We start from the raw sequence: 13,546 nt of genomic DNA on the forward strand, positions 1-13,546 counted from the left end.
AAAAAAAACAAAAACAAAAAACAATAGCTAACTGAAACTGTATTATGTGTTTACAAAACTAACTAAAGCATATAAAAATAATGGATAAAATTCCCCTCGTTTTTGTCTTTGTCAATGTCGGATTGATATGAAATCGATTTATTTCGCTCAAGCAGTTTTAGCTGGCGGCACCATATGGCACTTCATGGTCCGTCACTTCTCGTCATTTGTCGTTTAGAGTTGGCTTCTCCTGTATGGCATTTATTTGAATACGACGGTGATGAAGATAAAAGATTTGAAAAAAACTAAACTAAAACTAAGCATTCATAAAAAAAAACAAAAACTAATAAAAACTAGCAAACCTGCTCTAAAAACTAAGTAAAACTAACTGAATTAGAGAAAAAAAAACGTCAAAACTTAATAAAGCTAAACTATAATGAAAAATCCAAAACTGTTATAACCTTGTTCTCTACTGGCTGAATAAAGAAAAACAAAAACGTGTTCTTCCAGATTAAGGTAATTCCTTGCATACATTTTGCACGCAGCAACATGTATATATTCACATCAAAATGGAAACAGCTACAGATTGTAATATTTGCTGGTGTGAAAATGCTGACAGGTGACTCCACTTTGCATCTTTAATGCTGCATCAAGCAGAAATATGTAGCGGTTCACTTAACTTGACACTGTTTTCAGTAGGTTTAAGTAGGTTGTTGTCATAAAATTTTCCATTTATTGGGTCCGTGTTGCAGTACTGAGGCTTACATAAATAGGTTTGCAAGAAGATAACACTGCACTTTGGTCTGCGATGGCCATTTGGCTCTTCATTTAAGTAGCGGCTGTAGTTGTTTATGCTGATGTGATTTTACAGCCTTGATAAGACCGACACACCTCCAAAATACTTCCTGTTCCCAGACATCTGATTACAAGGACGTGCATTACAAACATCCCTACTTTCCAGTATAATTTGTTTCCATTAAAACCCTTTGTTTTGGGAGAACTCAGAGCATCTTGAATAATATTTATCTGTCTTGTGGAAATGTGAGCAGGAGGTTGTGTATACCATGTATTACTTGAACCTGTCATGTGTTCACATCTTCTGAAATGTGTAATTATGTTTGCTATTTTGTCTCCGCAGCCTCTCCAATTTGGTATCGCTAGAACTCAGAGAAAATCTGCTGACATTCCTACCAGAGTAAGCATTCAGCCAGCTTCCCTCAAAGCGTCGCAGTGAATTTTGTCTTGTAGAAGGTTCTATTTTTTTCTTTCAGAGATGCTTTCTATTATTTTTCATTAAATCTTACTTATATTTGTCCTCCACAGGTCACTATCTCTGCTTCATCGACTTGAAGAACTTGACCTAGGCAATAATGAACTCTACAGCTTGGTGAGTGTGTTTACTCAGAGGAACGCCACATGCCGCTCACAAAATGAGCAGAATGAAACTTTTCCCTGTTTCCTTGGTCTTGTCGTGTCCAAGTAGATTAGCATCCCTCGAGAACAGCTTTCACCTCTTATCACGCAGACGGGAGGGTGACCATCTGCTTTGAGATTTGGTTTTAAATTGTAAGCTTATGTGAACAGAGGGTGAATGATTTACTGACACATCAGCCAAAGTCGGGCAGCAGTCAAAGTGTTTTTTTTTTTTGTGTTTTACTACTATTTTTCCTGTTGAAAGGAGTGTTTTTCCTCATTCAAACCAAGCGTGAAATAATAGATGATGTTGTTGTACAGTACACATGTTGTAAACCCCTTTTAGGTGAATATAAAATGTAAGGTCGTGACACCAAATGTAGGGTCAAAAAACACAAAATGTAAATGTGTACAGAGGAAATCAAGTAATCATTCAAGGACAGGGGCTGAATACATGAAATGCAAAAGGGTAAAAAGCAAATACTGCAAAAATGCACTTAAGGTTAAATTGTGAAAAACCTGAGTTTGACCTCATCATACCTTGGTATATGTTGTGTTATGCTGGCATGCTCAGACACATCAAAAGCACCTATGATAGATACCCTTTTTGAGACGGTCAGGTCATACATTTTGAGGAATAAAGTATGAATGGGTAAGATTTATTCATTTCAGCTGAACTTTAGTGCTATAACTCTGCCCAGACTTTAAATCTGAATATAACAATACACTGTATTTGTCAGAGCTAAGTCTCTTACTTATAATGTTCTGTTTTGTGTCCTCTGTTTCCCTTCTATTTTCCTGTGTCTCACTCTTTAAATTCCTACATTTCTTCCTCCCACTTAGCCGGAGACAATAGGCTGTCTTGTCAGCCTCAAAGACTTGTGGCTTGATGGAAACCAGTTGGTTGAAATACCTGCAGTAAGTAAGATTATTGATTGTCTTTCACATTCTGTTCATTGTCGTTCAGTACAAAACCTATGCATACAATTAGTATAAAAGCATTTCAGTGATTTGACGGACAGCCTGGCTACAGAAAACTCTTTAATGCATTATACTAGTCTGAACGGCTATCTTATACAGTTTTTTTTCTGCCATAATGTTATAAGTTGCATTATACTAACATTAAATCCATGGTTTGAACCTCAGGAAATGGGCAGTATGAAAAGCATGTTGTGTCTGGATGTATCTGAAAACAAACTGGAGCGACTTCCAGAAGAATTAGGAAACCTGACGTCTCTCACCGACCTGCTGGTGTCTCAGAACCTAATCGATGCTCTACCAGAAAGCATTGGTAAGAATGCCATCTCTCCAGGCTGTTTACTCGTACCTTCTAAAAGAGTGGGTGTACGCATCTGCCACAAATTCTACGTTTAACAATGAGGATGAAAAGCAGCAGTTTGCATATTCTTAAACAGCAAATACCTCTTGGTTTTCCCTACTATTGTAAGAGGCATAGCAGCAGGAAAATTCTCTATCAGGGAAAAACAGTCATCATCTTAGCCTCAATATAATATGTTTTCATCTATTTTATCTATTCATCGGATATTTGCAACACACATGCAAGCATAAAACCAACAAATAGCATTAAATAAAGATAATAAGAGTTGGGTTATTGCCAGTACATTGCTGAATATGTTATATATTATGTGATTGAATTGCTTAGTAATAATTAAGTTGTTATATGTTAGCTATAGCAATCCAGAATCCACACTGTATTTAAAAGTGAAAAGACAGTTCATGCATTTTATGTGTATGTATGTATGTATGAAATGTAGGTTCAGAATTTTGCACAGTTTCTACTCAAATAACAACAAAAAAAGCCCCCCACAAGCCTAAGGGAAACCCTGTGTTCATTATCTAGATATCATTATTAGAATAAAGGTACTTACGATTATTGTGTTTCTTTCTGTTTCTCTGCAGGAAAACTACGGAAGCTTTCAATATTGAAAGCTGATCAGAATAGACTAACTTACCTTCCAGAAAGCATTGGAAATTGTGAAAGTCTTACTGAACTTGTGTTCACAGAGAACCAGCTACAGGTGGGTTCGCAGCTCAGTGTCCTTAAATATTTGAAGCAGTTCTTGGAGGACGTTTCTTAGACCCTTATTTTTAATTTTGCAGAATTTGACTTAATGTGCAGATTATTAAACCGCTTTTTAAGTCGGTATTGATCATAGATTTCTATTGTTGGATTAGTTTCACACTCATGATAAAAATGGCATTCTTGACCTGCTTCCTTGTTTGAAAATGCAAATATGCACCTATATTTGATTAATAGTATAATGGAGGGAACAACATTTTGGTACTTTTTAACAGTTGTTTTTGATTTATTTGCTATTTCAGAGTTTGCCTAGAAGTATTGGGAAATTAAAGCGACTTTCCAACTTCAACTGTGACAGAAACCAGCTAATGTCATTACCTAAGGAGGTACAGTTTTCATCATTTCATCACTGTTTATATGTGCTTCAAGCCAACTGGGAGTGTTAATGAAGGCGTTATATTCAGTAAAAACTGAAATGTAAGAGTGAAAGCTAATAATGAGGTTGTTCAGTTTGTGGCTATAAAACACCACATGTCCTTGATTCTTTAAATATACAATTTTTCTATGTTTTTGTAAACATTAACCAACCAGCTTTAACAATATGCTTTGGTTATTTTGTGTAAAAAAAAAAAAAGCCACCTGAATAGCGATAAGTAGTCCAGCTGTAGATACTTCATTTCAAGTTCATTTCCCTCGAAAGCAAAGCAACGTGTCCATCAATGAAATAAAAACAACCCTGAATGCATTAAAAGAGACCTTTCTGTAGTCAAAATATTATGCATCCTAGATGGAAAACATTCAGCCCACGTTGCTCACCCACAGGACCTCACTCATCTTTCACCAACGCCAGGCAGACAGGGGCCAAATGATTCATGACATCCAGACCAGTATGAACTAGTGCTCAATAGAAAATATGCTCCAAGTCTGTAATGTCTGCATTTTAAAACCTGGTGCTTTCATTGAAGGAAAAAAAGAAAAATCCTTAAATAACTGAAAACAAAAAGCTGTAGCAGCGAATGCCTGCAAGTGGAGCCAGTTAAAAGAAAATGAGAAGCAGTCTTTCTATTCCTGTAGAGGCAAACACTGACATGTTATACATGTGCTGGTCTAAACTGGTCCTGCTCTTACTGTATTTGGCAATAGGTGGCGCAGTTTGGGCCAGACTACAGGTCCTGACTTGGAGCTAAAACTGGTTCTGGATCTAGTCTTAATTATTAGAAATATAACATTCCTACTGAGACAGAAATCATTCTATAATGTCACAGTGATACATCTTCAGTCTAAGTTTAGTTCTAAGTTTTGCATCTAGTTTAAGGTCACATGTATTATTACATAAAGGCGTAACCATTTGACTTTAGAAATTAAGATTTAATCTCAAACATCAACAATACTCGCTCTCATTTCACGCCTATTGTCAACGACTCTGTTCATCGCTGTCTGAGTGTCTTCATTGTGTTTGTGTGTGACATCCTTTTCTAACCTCTTGTCTGTTTAAGTAAAGCTGGGCCTGGGTTAAAGCTTAATCTGAAAGGCGTCTTCAGACCATGTACAATGCCCCTGTGTTGTAATGATGCAAAGACTGCAGTGTTTGGGGGAAAAATAACAGTACAACACACTTGGCCCGGATGATGAGTCGGTGGTGTCACTGCTTTCTCAAACGAGCGTTGCATGACATCCCTAACTATCCCTGTATAATGCTGGACGTGTATTGATCTGTGCCTTGTTAAGCTACTTGACCATTGGCCCAGTTTTATGGATTCTATTGATTGTTTATTAGTTGTTCGTGACACTTTTCTCTGGCTTGGTTTTATCTGGGTGTCTCAGAGGTAGACATATTAATGTATCTGAAAGCGTCTTATTTGCTCCCTCCTGTATTTTTTCAGCCTTTGTTTACTTTTTGACTAACGTCTAATATTATCTCATCATGCTCCTTTGACATTATTTATTTATCTCTGTAATAGTAGTTTCTCAGGTTTGTATTAAGAGAACACAACTGGATGTCAGTGGCCCCATCAAGGCTCTGCTCTGTGTGGTCACTGGCCTAATTGCTCCTAATTTTAGGTTGCTCTACCACATCTCATTGACATTTAACTGATCTGCCACCCAGGTCATCAATTCTGGGACAAAGTGCCCAAATGCCGACAGCAAATCTAGTCTCTGTTTTTGTGCAGCTAATGAAAGTAAAGTAAAAAGTGAGATTCATGCACAACCATGTTTATTTTGCTTTTAAGAACCAAAAAAAATCAGACTGACTGATTGACTGACTGACTGATTTTTCTGCACGTTTATGTTGTGATCTGTGTTCCTAAGATTGGCGGTTGCAGTGGTCTGAACGTCTTCTGTGTACGAGAGAACAGACTGACGAGGATACCATCAGAGCTGTCACAAGCCACAGAACTGCATGTGCTCGACGTCTCTGGGAATCGGTACATTGAACAACATTCATATCCTCTTTTTTTTTTTTTTCAACCAGTTTATACTAAAAACAATGTGTTTTTGTGACGTTAACCTAAACACAAGGTTCCCATGGCTTCTTAAAAAGTCTTAAAAGTGTTGAATTTACAAATCTGCATTTAATATAATAAAAAAGTCATTAAAAGGTATTAAATTTGGTATGGTAGGTCTTAAGTTATGTTGCCATATGCCTGTTGGCTGTATTGTGTTTAAATGTGTCTGGGAAAGAAAGTAACGTTAGTCTACTCCAGGGGTCATCAATCCTGGTCCTCGAGGGCCAGTATCCTGCATGTTTTAGATGTATCCCTCTTCCATCACACTTGATTCAAATGATAAGGCTATCATCAAGCTCTGCAGAAACCTGATAACGACCATCAGGTGTGCTGGAAGAGGGAAACATCTAAAACATGCAGGATACCAGCCCTTGAGGACCAGGATTGGTGACCCCTGATCTACTCACCTGACAATTTATATTGAAAATAGGAACCAGTTATTGCTAACTTTGCAGCCCCTAAGTGAGAAATGACTCAGAATGGTGGGAATCAAGGCGGTGGAGTAAATAAATACATTTTCCTAAATTCTAGGAGTTAAGAATTTTTGCCAGCATGGTCGTGAAATGGGCATTAAATTCTGTTCTTATGGTATTAAATAGGTCTTAAAAAGACTTAAATTTAACTTGTAAATAAATATAGATAAGACCTCTCCAAATGTGAGCCTAAATGTGAATTATTATCTGCAGTAATATGGATTTTTTTTTTCAACAAAGCTGTCGTTTTCAGGATGTTTTGGTGTTGTGGTGGTGTGCCTGTATCTGTTGTGGTCTAAGCTTTGTCTTCAGAGAAACCCACAGATGTCTACAACCTGAGTCACACAATAACATTTCTCTTCACTGTCTGGAAAAAGTTGCCCCTCCTTCCTCTTGTCAAAACAACTGCAGACTCTCTCATCCTAACATACAGATTGTAAATGTTAACCCAGAGTTGTGTACGTTGTAAAATGCGAGCCTGCTTACTCTGCTTGTGGCTTCTTTATATCCAGTGTGATTTATGCCAGCGATGCCTCTGCAGTCTGCTGTTACAGTGATTTATTTCCTGTCTCTGCTCAGGCTCACACACTTACCGCTGTCGCTGACCGCGCTACGACTGAAGGCCTTGTGGTTGTCGGAAAACCAGTCGCAGCCTCTGCTCACCTTTCAGACCGACGAGGACCCTGTCACGGGCGAGAAAGTGCTCACCTGCGTCCTGCTGCCCCAACAGCCATATGAGTCTGAAAATAAAGGTAATATGTTTAACGATCTGAGGGCCAAGGGGAAGGAAGGAAGCTTTAATTGTAGTTGCATATTTCTATACAATGAAATTTTCTTTCAGAGCAGTCCTTATCCCCATCACATAAAAAAATCCAGAAATATAATAAAATGAAAATCACACAGTCGTTTAAATATGAAGTGCAAGTGTAAAATGATGGGATTATAAAAATGACAGAATAATAAAATCGCAGAATGACTATTAAATATAAAGTCGTGCTACTTAAAGCCACATTTTAAGATCCTGAATCAATTTATCATTGGTAGAGCTGCTACGTTTAATAAGTTATCTATAAAATGAATCTGCGATTTTTAGCAAACAGATTAATTATCAAATTTAATTTACTTCAATTTTAATATTTTCCTGCTTTATTTACTCCTCCATCCACAGGTTTCCATCCAAATATAATGCATATTGTCAACTAGATTTGTAGAAAATTGCAGAAAGAAGATGCAAATGTACTGCGTATGTGTTTCCATCTATTATAAACGTTTGGATCATTACAGGTTGTATTAGTGCAAGTTAAATGCAGTGTTTTATACAAGATGTACCCATTTGAGCTGAGCGGTTTATTGAATGGAAAAAGAAAGAATCATTATTGTCATTGTACTTAAATTTAAAAGGTGCAACAAATTCTAAAATTGCATATATATAAACAAGAATATACAAATAAAATAAGTGCTAAAACCCCAAAAAAAGAGACCAAAGAGGTATTTTCATGAAAAACCTGAAGCTTCTTTAGTTTGTTGTCCTGAACCAAACCACTCATCACAATCACTTAATGATGTGTGGTTTGTCAGTATTTGTCCATTATTTGTTCCTGCGGCATGGTGGTGTTTCATTGCAGCTTCCCATCTAATATTGAATTATAGTGTTTCTGCTGTTACTTGAGAGAACATTACAGTCTTGTTGTTGTGCCACATCTTATTTTTTTGTGAAGTCTCTTTCCATTTCACTTATTTGCATTTTCCTCTTATCAATAATTCAGCTTTTCCACTTAGCTCAAAGGCTTACACTGTGGTTTTTTGGGTTTGTTTGTTTGTTTGGGGTTTTTTTGGGCATTAATTAAAAATGCAAATAAAAACAGCTAGTTGAAAACACACCTCATGGGCTACAGATAAAACAGGACATTTGGGGATGTCAACTTGAGTTTTTTGGAAACACTGGTTGGTTTATAATTGTACAAAATAAGTCAAACAGTAGCTGTCAGAGTAGTTGACCAAAATAAACCCCTCATTAGCTGTACGTATCAGGAACAGGACCTGTGTTTCGACTCTTTAATCATTATGTGGTTGTGATGGGTGCGTCTTGTTTACTATTTGTCTGGACGTACGTGTAAGCCGAGCTCTTCAAGTGTCCAGTTTCCTCTCCAGTGAAGCGACTTAGTGCCAACCCTGTGACATTTGAGTAATATTCCTCATCAGTTCTTGCATCGTCTATAAGTATTTAGTGCCCTGTGGTTTTGATGACATTATCACATGATCTGCTTGGGGAAGCACAGTGTGTTCTGCGCCCTCTGATCCTCCCCTACAGTGTCTTGTCGATTCCGAGGTCCTGTAAGGGATCACAGCGCCTTTAACAAATCAGGGCCTCTCCTGTCCCTTGAGGCCCTCCTTGGTTATGTTTTTCAGAAATGCAGTGGATTGGACAGCTAAAGAGGCTTAGCAGTGGCTGGCCTGCTGCCATTAAAAGCTCGGCCACTGGATATAGAGATGAGACTGAGGGCTGACTCTGTCTCTACCCGGTACAACATTTTATCGTACATTTTTTTTTAAAAAATTTGTCATCCTCAGGCTTGAGACTAATATTTATAATTCACTGCAAAAGCCTTTTCTGTATTTCATTTCAGGGTGTTTTGTGTTTGTAAATGTGCTTTTATTCCCCCCATGTAGATTATTATGTATGTATTAATTCATCTTCTGAAGTGCGTTCTGCCTTGTGGAAGAGATGCATGTATCAGTAGTGAAGGTCAGCTGAGTGAGGCTGAAGCCTGGGTTGGGGGTAGGGAAGATTCTGTTGCTGTAAGCCTGTGACTAAGCTGGGATTTGAAACTGTGATCTGGCAGTTTCAGGCTCTCTTATGAGGACTGGGTTATGTGACAGCTCTCATTTCTTGAGTTGGCAGATTGCGGAAAAGCCGTCATAACAACCACATTGATTGAAATATTAATTTTAGCTTGTGTCCAGTAATTCAATCTGAGCAAAAAAAAAAAAGCTTTTCACAAGTAAAAATGTAAGAAATAAATAATAATGAATAAAATTTTGCATTGCTTCGTTTTTGTGCGACATCCTCAGGTTCTGATAATCTTGCCCGCTTTGGAGCGCTGGAGAGCCTGGTGAACGACATGGCAGACGACACGTGGGATAATAAAGCCATGAACAGGACAAGTGCCATTCACTTCCTGGATGATGATGATGAGGAAGATGATGACAAGGTAAGATCATGGAGCTTAAAGCCATACTGTGATGTGGATGCAGTCTATACATAGTAACAAGTCGGACATATGTTTCTTAATTTTTTTTGTCAACACATCTCCTCAAAGAACCATTTGACTTGTTGAAAATCAGATTTTTTGTTTGTTTTTTATTTACTGATGGGATAGTCCCAGGGTTTACCCGTGAAGTACTTACATATGTGTATATGTGTGTGTAGTGCAGGGGTTGTACGTCTGTTACTGTCAGATAATGTATATCTTAAGCCTATTATAACTTAACACTCTGTAACACATTCATTGTTGTCCACCTGAGTTACATGTTGTGTTATTAGTGTGTACACAGGATAATAAGGAGTGCATGTCATACACTATAGGTGCTTCTGATCGCTATCATCATCCTCTTAAAATGCAGCGCTTAAACCATTATGACTCACTGACAGGAAATATCTCCCACTTTAAAATAGAATAGATGACACCTTTTTGTTGAAAAATAATAACTGAAGAATAATTTAAGTATAACTGAAGTATGCCTAACCCTAACCCTATGGTGATCAAGATAAGACCATGTAGCCTATTGTCACAGAAAAAAGTCGTCAAAAATATTATTTAATATTATGCAATCAAGCACTAACTCCTGTGTGTATCATGTGACTAAAACAGACAGAAAAGAAAACACGGAATGCCTAAAAGCACCGTTTTTGGCAGTACAGTGTCATATCTAGTGATGTAAGAACTTCAGTGATTTTGGTTATTATCAAGAAAACTATGGAAAATGGCTAAATATGAGCTCTTAAATTAAACTCTTGTGGGCTATTTTTGTTGTTATCATTATATTTGTCCAAACAAATGTACCTTTAGTTATACCAGGCATTAAAATGAACAAGAAATTGAAGAAAACCAAGGTGGTCTAATAATTTTTTTTGCGACTGTAGAATTAAATTAGAACCCTGTTATAGATAAAGGCATCTGTGTATATCTGGTTAAGTTTACAGATATTTATAGGATGAGAAATATAATAAGCAACAGATACTGCTATCTGTGCCCAAACCAAATGAGTAAAGGTGATAAAATCACCTCTGCTCTCCTTCATGACATGTGTTTGCACAAAAATTTAACATTTATATTCAGCTGCAGGGACAAGAAAAAGCCTGAAAACTTTCAGACTTCATCAAGATGCGAATGAGTCAAAACACCCCCAAGTCAGAAACACTGGGATCAGATAGTTGTGCTGGAGCCTGACTATAAATACTCCCAACTACATCAGATTTACCATGTTCAAGCTGCAGGCTTTGGGCAAAAACTCCAGTTATTTTTCATGGTATTGTAATTAAATTAAAGATGAGAGAACACAAGACTGTTGGATGCAGATTTTGCCCAGTCTCAGGTGTTTTCAGACTGATACAGGAGTTAAAGATGACGTGGACACAATCTGGATGGAATTCTACTGCTCTCAGTGCAGAATCTTGGAGAAATGGTTTCATTTTTCCATTACGGCATAAAACAATGTTCATCGATCATCAACAAGGTTCATCTGTCTTTTCATTTATTTATTTATTTTTACTTGGATTGAGTGTAGAGAACTGCAGAAGGAAAGTGTTTATTTTCAGATTCAAGTTTTTTTTTACCCTTTGATTCCAGCTTTGTTTTAGACAAAAAAAACACGTATCACCTTTCTGTACGGTTTGTGTTATCAATAGCTGCACTAAAGATCTGTTTGGAATCCTCCAAACAAGGTCAGATCTGTCAGTTTCGTCTGAACAAAGACAATAGCAACATATTTTAACTGTAGAACCTTCATAAGCCTCATAATCTCACCCGTGAAGAAGAAACGCTGCTGTTTCAGCATCAAACTCCATTCTTTTCATTTAGAGCTGTGTCCGCTGGTGGAAACAACAGTGCATCAAGCTGTTATCACTTGAAAGTTACTTCTTAGTGGTTCTCATCCCATCTGGTCACTTTCTGATGCTTTGGTCAAAGGCCCTGGTGTTAGTGAGTGACTCACTACTCCCTCTTGTGGTCTATTTTTTAATGTAAATAAATTAATTTCATGTCTCTACTATCCAATACATTGGTGTCTTTGACATACTATCATATCTCTTTATTCTCACTCTAATGATAATTTTAGGTCATTTTTATTATTTGAAAGTAGACCCTTAACCCTGTAAAGCCTGAACCATTAAATCATTGACAGAGAACTCCAGTTCTTTGAAACTGGAGCCTTTATCGGTCTTTCTGAACAACCCAAAACATTTTTTTTCAAATATCAATTTCAATGTATGAGTTTCAATTTTGTATCATATTTGATACATCGGGTCTCACTGCTCAAATATTATTATTTTTAGTAGATATGTAAGTTCTGCCTACTTCCTCATTAATGACAATTTTGTGGTGTCACTGGAAAGGCCTCTGGTGAACAAATTCCTCCCCCTGGTGGATTATCTGTGCATTGCATGTATCTAATTGTATACGTCAGGTTTTTCAAGAAAAAAAGAAAATATCACACTGGTCCTGTAGAGGGCTTCAGAAGTCATATATTAAATATGATACGTTTGGCGTTATAGGGTTAAACAACACAAGTGCATCACTAACTCACGTCCTCCTCCTCTTCACAGGGAACACTACTTCGACGGGCCACGCCTCACCCTGGGGAGCTGAAGACCATGAAGAAAGCAGCTGAGAACCTCCGAAACGACCTGATTGCTGCCAAAGCCCTGGACTCCAACAAAAACGAGGTCAATAACGCTGCAGACAGAGTGACTACGTCTGTGTGACCTTTACCTCAGACATGTTTTTACCTCCTGTGTCTCGCCATGTCATCCTGCACAACCCCGCAGCCCCCTTTTTTTTTTTTTTTTTAAACCTACTATCCCTGGTGTGGCCTACTCCCTTCTCTGATTAAACCCTGGGACGCCTGTAAGCTTTCTCCACCTTCAGTCCTGTGTAAAATGTGTTTGACTCAGTCTACCAAGGCCGCTGTGCCTTCCTCTTTTTAATTCATGTCCACAGCAATAGTCTGCACAAAGATGCTCCTTTAAAAAGAGATTTTAAAGATTTATCATGTTTTTAAATGCCTCTTTTTAAAAAGATACATTAGGTAGTTGCACTATTACAAGTCTTTATAATATGGTCAAACCTTCTTAAATGTATTATATATATTTGTTCTATATTTTTAAAACACTGGGTGAACACTTATTTTTCGGGCAAATATAAAAGCAGGATTTTTTGGACCTACTGATTAAGGATTAATGTATAGTCTTTTGTGAATATTGAAACTTTTATACTTTTTGGCAGCTCAGATGTAAATAAAATGTATAGCAAATTTCTTAATCAGTTAAAGATTTTAATTTTTTTTAACTTGGTACTTTTTTTTTCTTGTTAAAATCAAAGAAATGAACAAAAAGTAACTGATGTCTTATTCAATCCATATTCTGATAACTGTCATTGGGTGAGTGGATGGCCTTGACCTCTTTTTCTTCATCTGTAAAACATCTTGGCTAGGCATTTTGATAATAAATAGAGTTGATAAATTAATTATTTTTGGATTTAAGTGCTGCACATTAAACTGTAATCACTAATCTGCAATGTAATTATGCAGAAATAACAGTGCTGTCTTATTTATATGTGCTGTGCTTCACTGCTTTGCAAAGGTTTCTCAAATAGATGCCAAAAAAAGGTGTATTTTTTAAAGTTTTATTTCCCTTTAAAGAGTACTGTACAGAATAATCATCTGAGGTTTGGTGATAATGAGGTTCATACCTAAAAATACAGTTGTTAGAAGTTCCACTTCAATGCACTTCTCAGTGTTTCTAAAATCTTATTCTTTTATATGGTACATAGTAAGCTGTTTTTTTTTTTTTAATTGAATGCAAAAAGTGGACCATATGCATTGGTTCAAGTGTTGGTTTTATGTTTTTAATTATT

At 37.0% G+C, this 13,546-nt stretch overlaps 1 protein-coding gene across 1 annotated transcript in view; it reads left to right on the plus strand.

Annotated features, from left to right (window-relative positions):
* lrrc1 (leucine rich repeat containing 1) overlaps nucleotides 1-13,546 on the plus strand; it is a 37,053-nt gene that overhangs the window by 15,502 nt on the left and 8,005 nt on the right. Inside the window, exons 5-14 of the mRNA XM_030156637.1 lie at nucleotides 1,118-1,174; nucleotides 1,303-1,366; nucleotides 2,236-2,310; nucleotides 2,539-2,683; nucleotides 3,313-3,431; nucleotides 3,736-3,819; nucleotides 5,744-5,859; nucleotides 6,993-7,165; nucleotides 9,486-9,625; nucleotides 12,238-12,395. Of these exons, the coding sequence (XP_030012497.1) occupies nucleotides 1,118-1,174; nucleotides 1,303-1,366; nucleotides 2,236-2,310; nucleotides 2,539-2,683; nucleotides 3,313-3,431; nucleotides 3,736-3,819; nucleotides 5,744-5,859; nucleotides 6,993-7,165; nucleotides 9,486-9,625; nucleotides 12,238-12,395 (1,131 nt within the window). The remainder of the gene's footprint in view (nucleotides 1-1,117; nucleotides 1,175-1,302; nucleotides 1,367-2,235; nucleotides 2,311-2,538; nucleotides 2,684-3,312; nucleotides 3,432-3,735; nucleotides 3,820-5,743; nucleotides 5,860-6,992; nucleotides 7,166-9,485; nucleotides 9,626-12,237; nucleotides 12,396-13,546) is intronic.

The sequence above is a fragment of the Sphaeramia orbicularis genome, chromosome 15 (genome assembly GCF_902148855.1).
Source record: "Sphaeramia orbicularis chromosome 15, fSphaOr1.1, whole genome shotgun sequence".
Classification (NCBI taxonomy): domain Eukaryota; kingdom Metazoa; phylum Chordata; class Actinopteri; order Kurtiformes; family Apogonidae; genus Sphaeramia; species Sphaeramia orbicularis.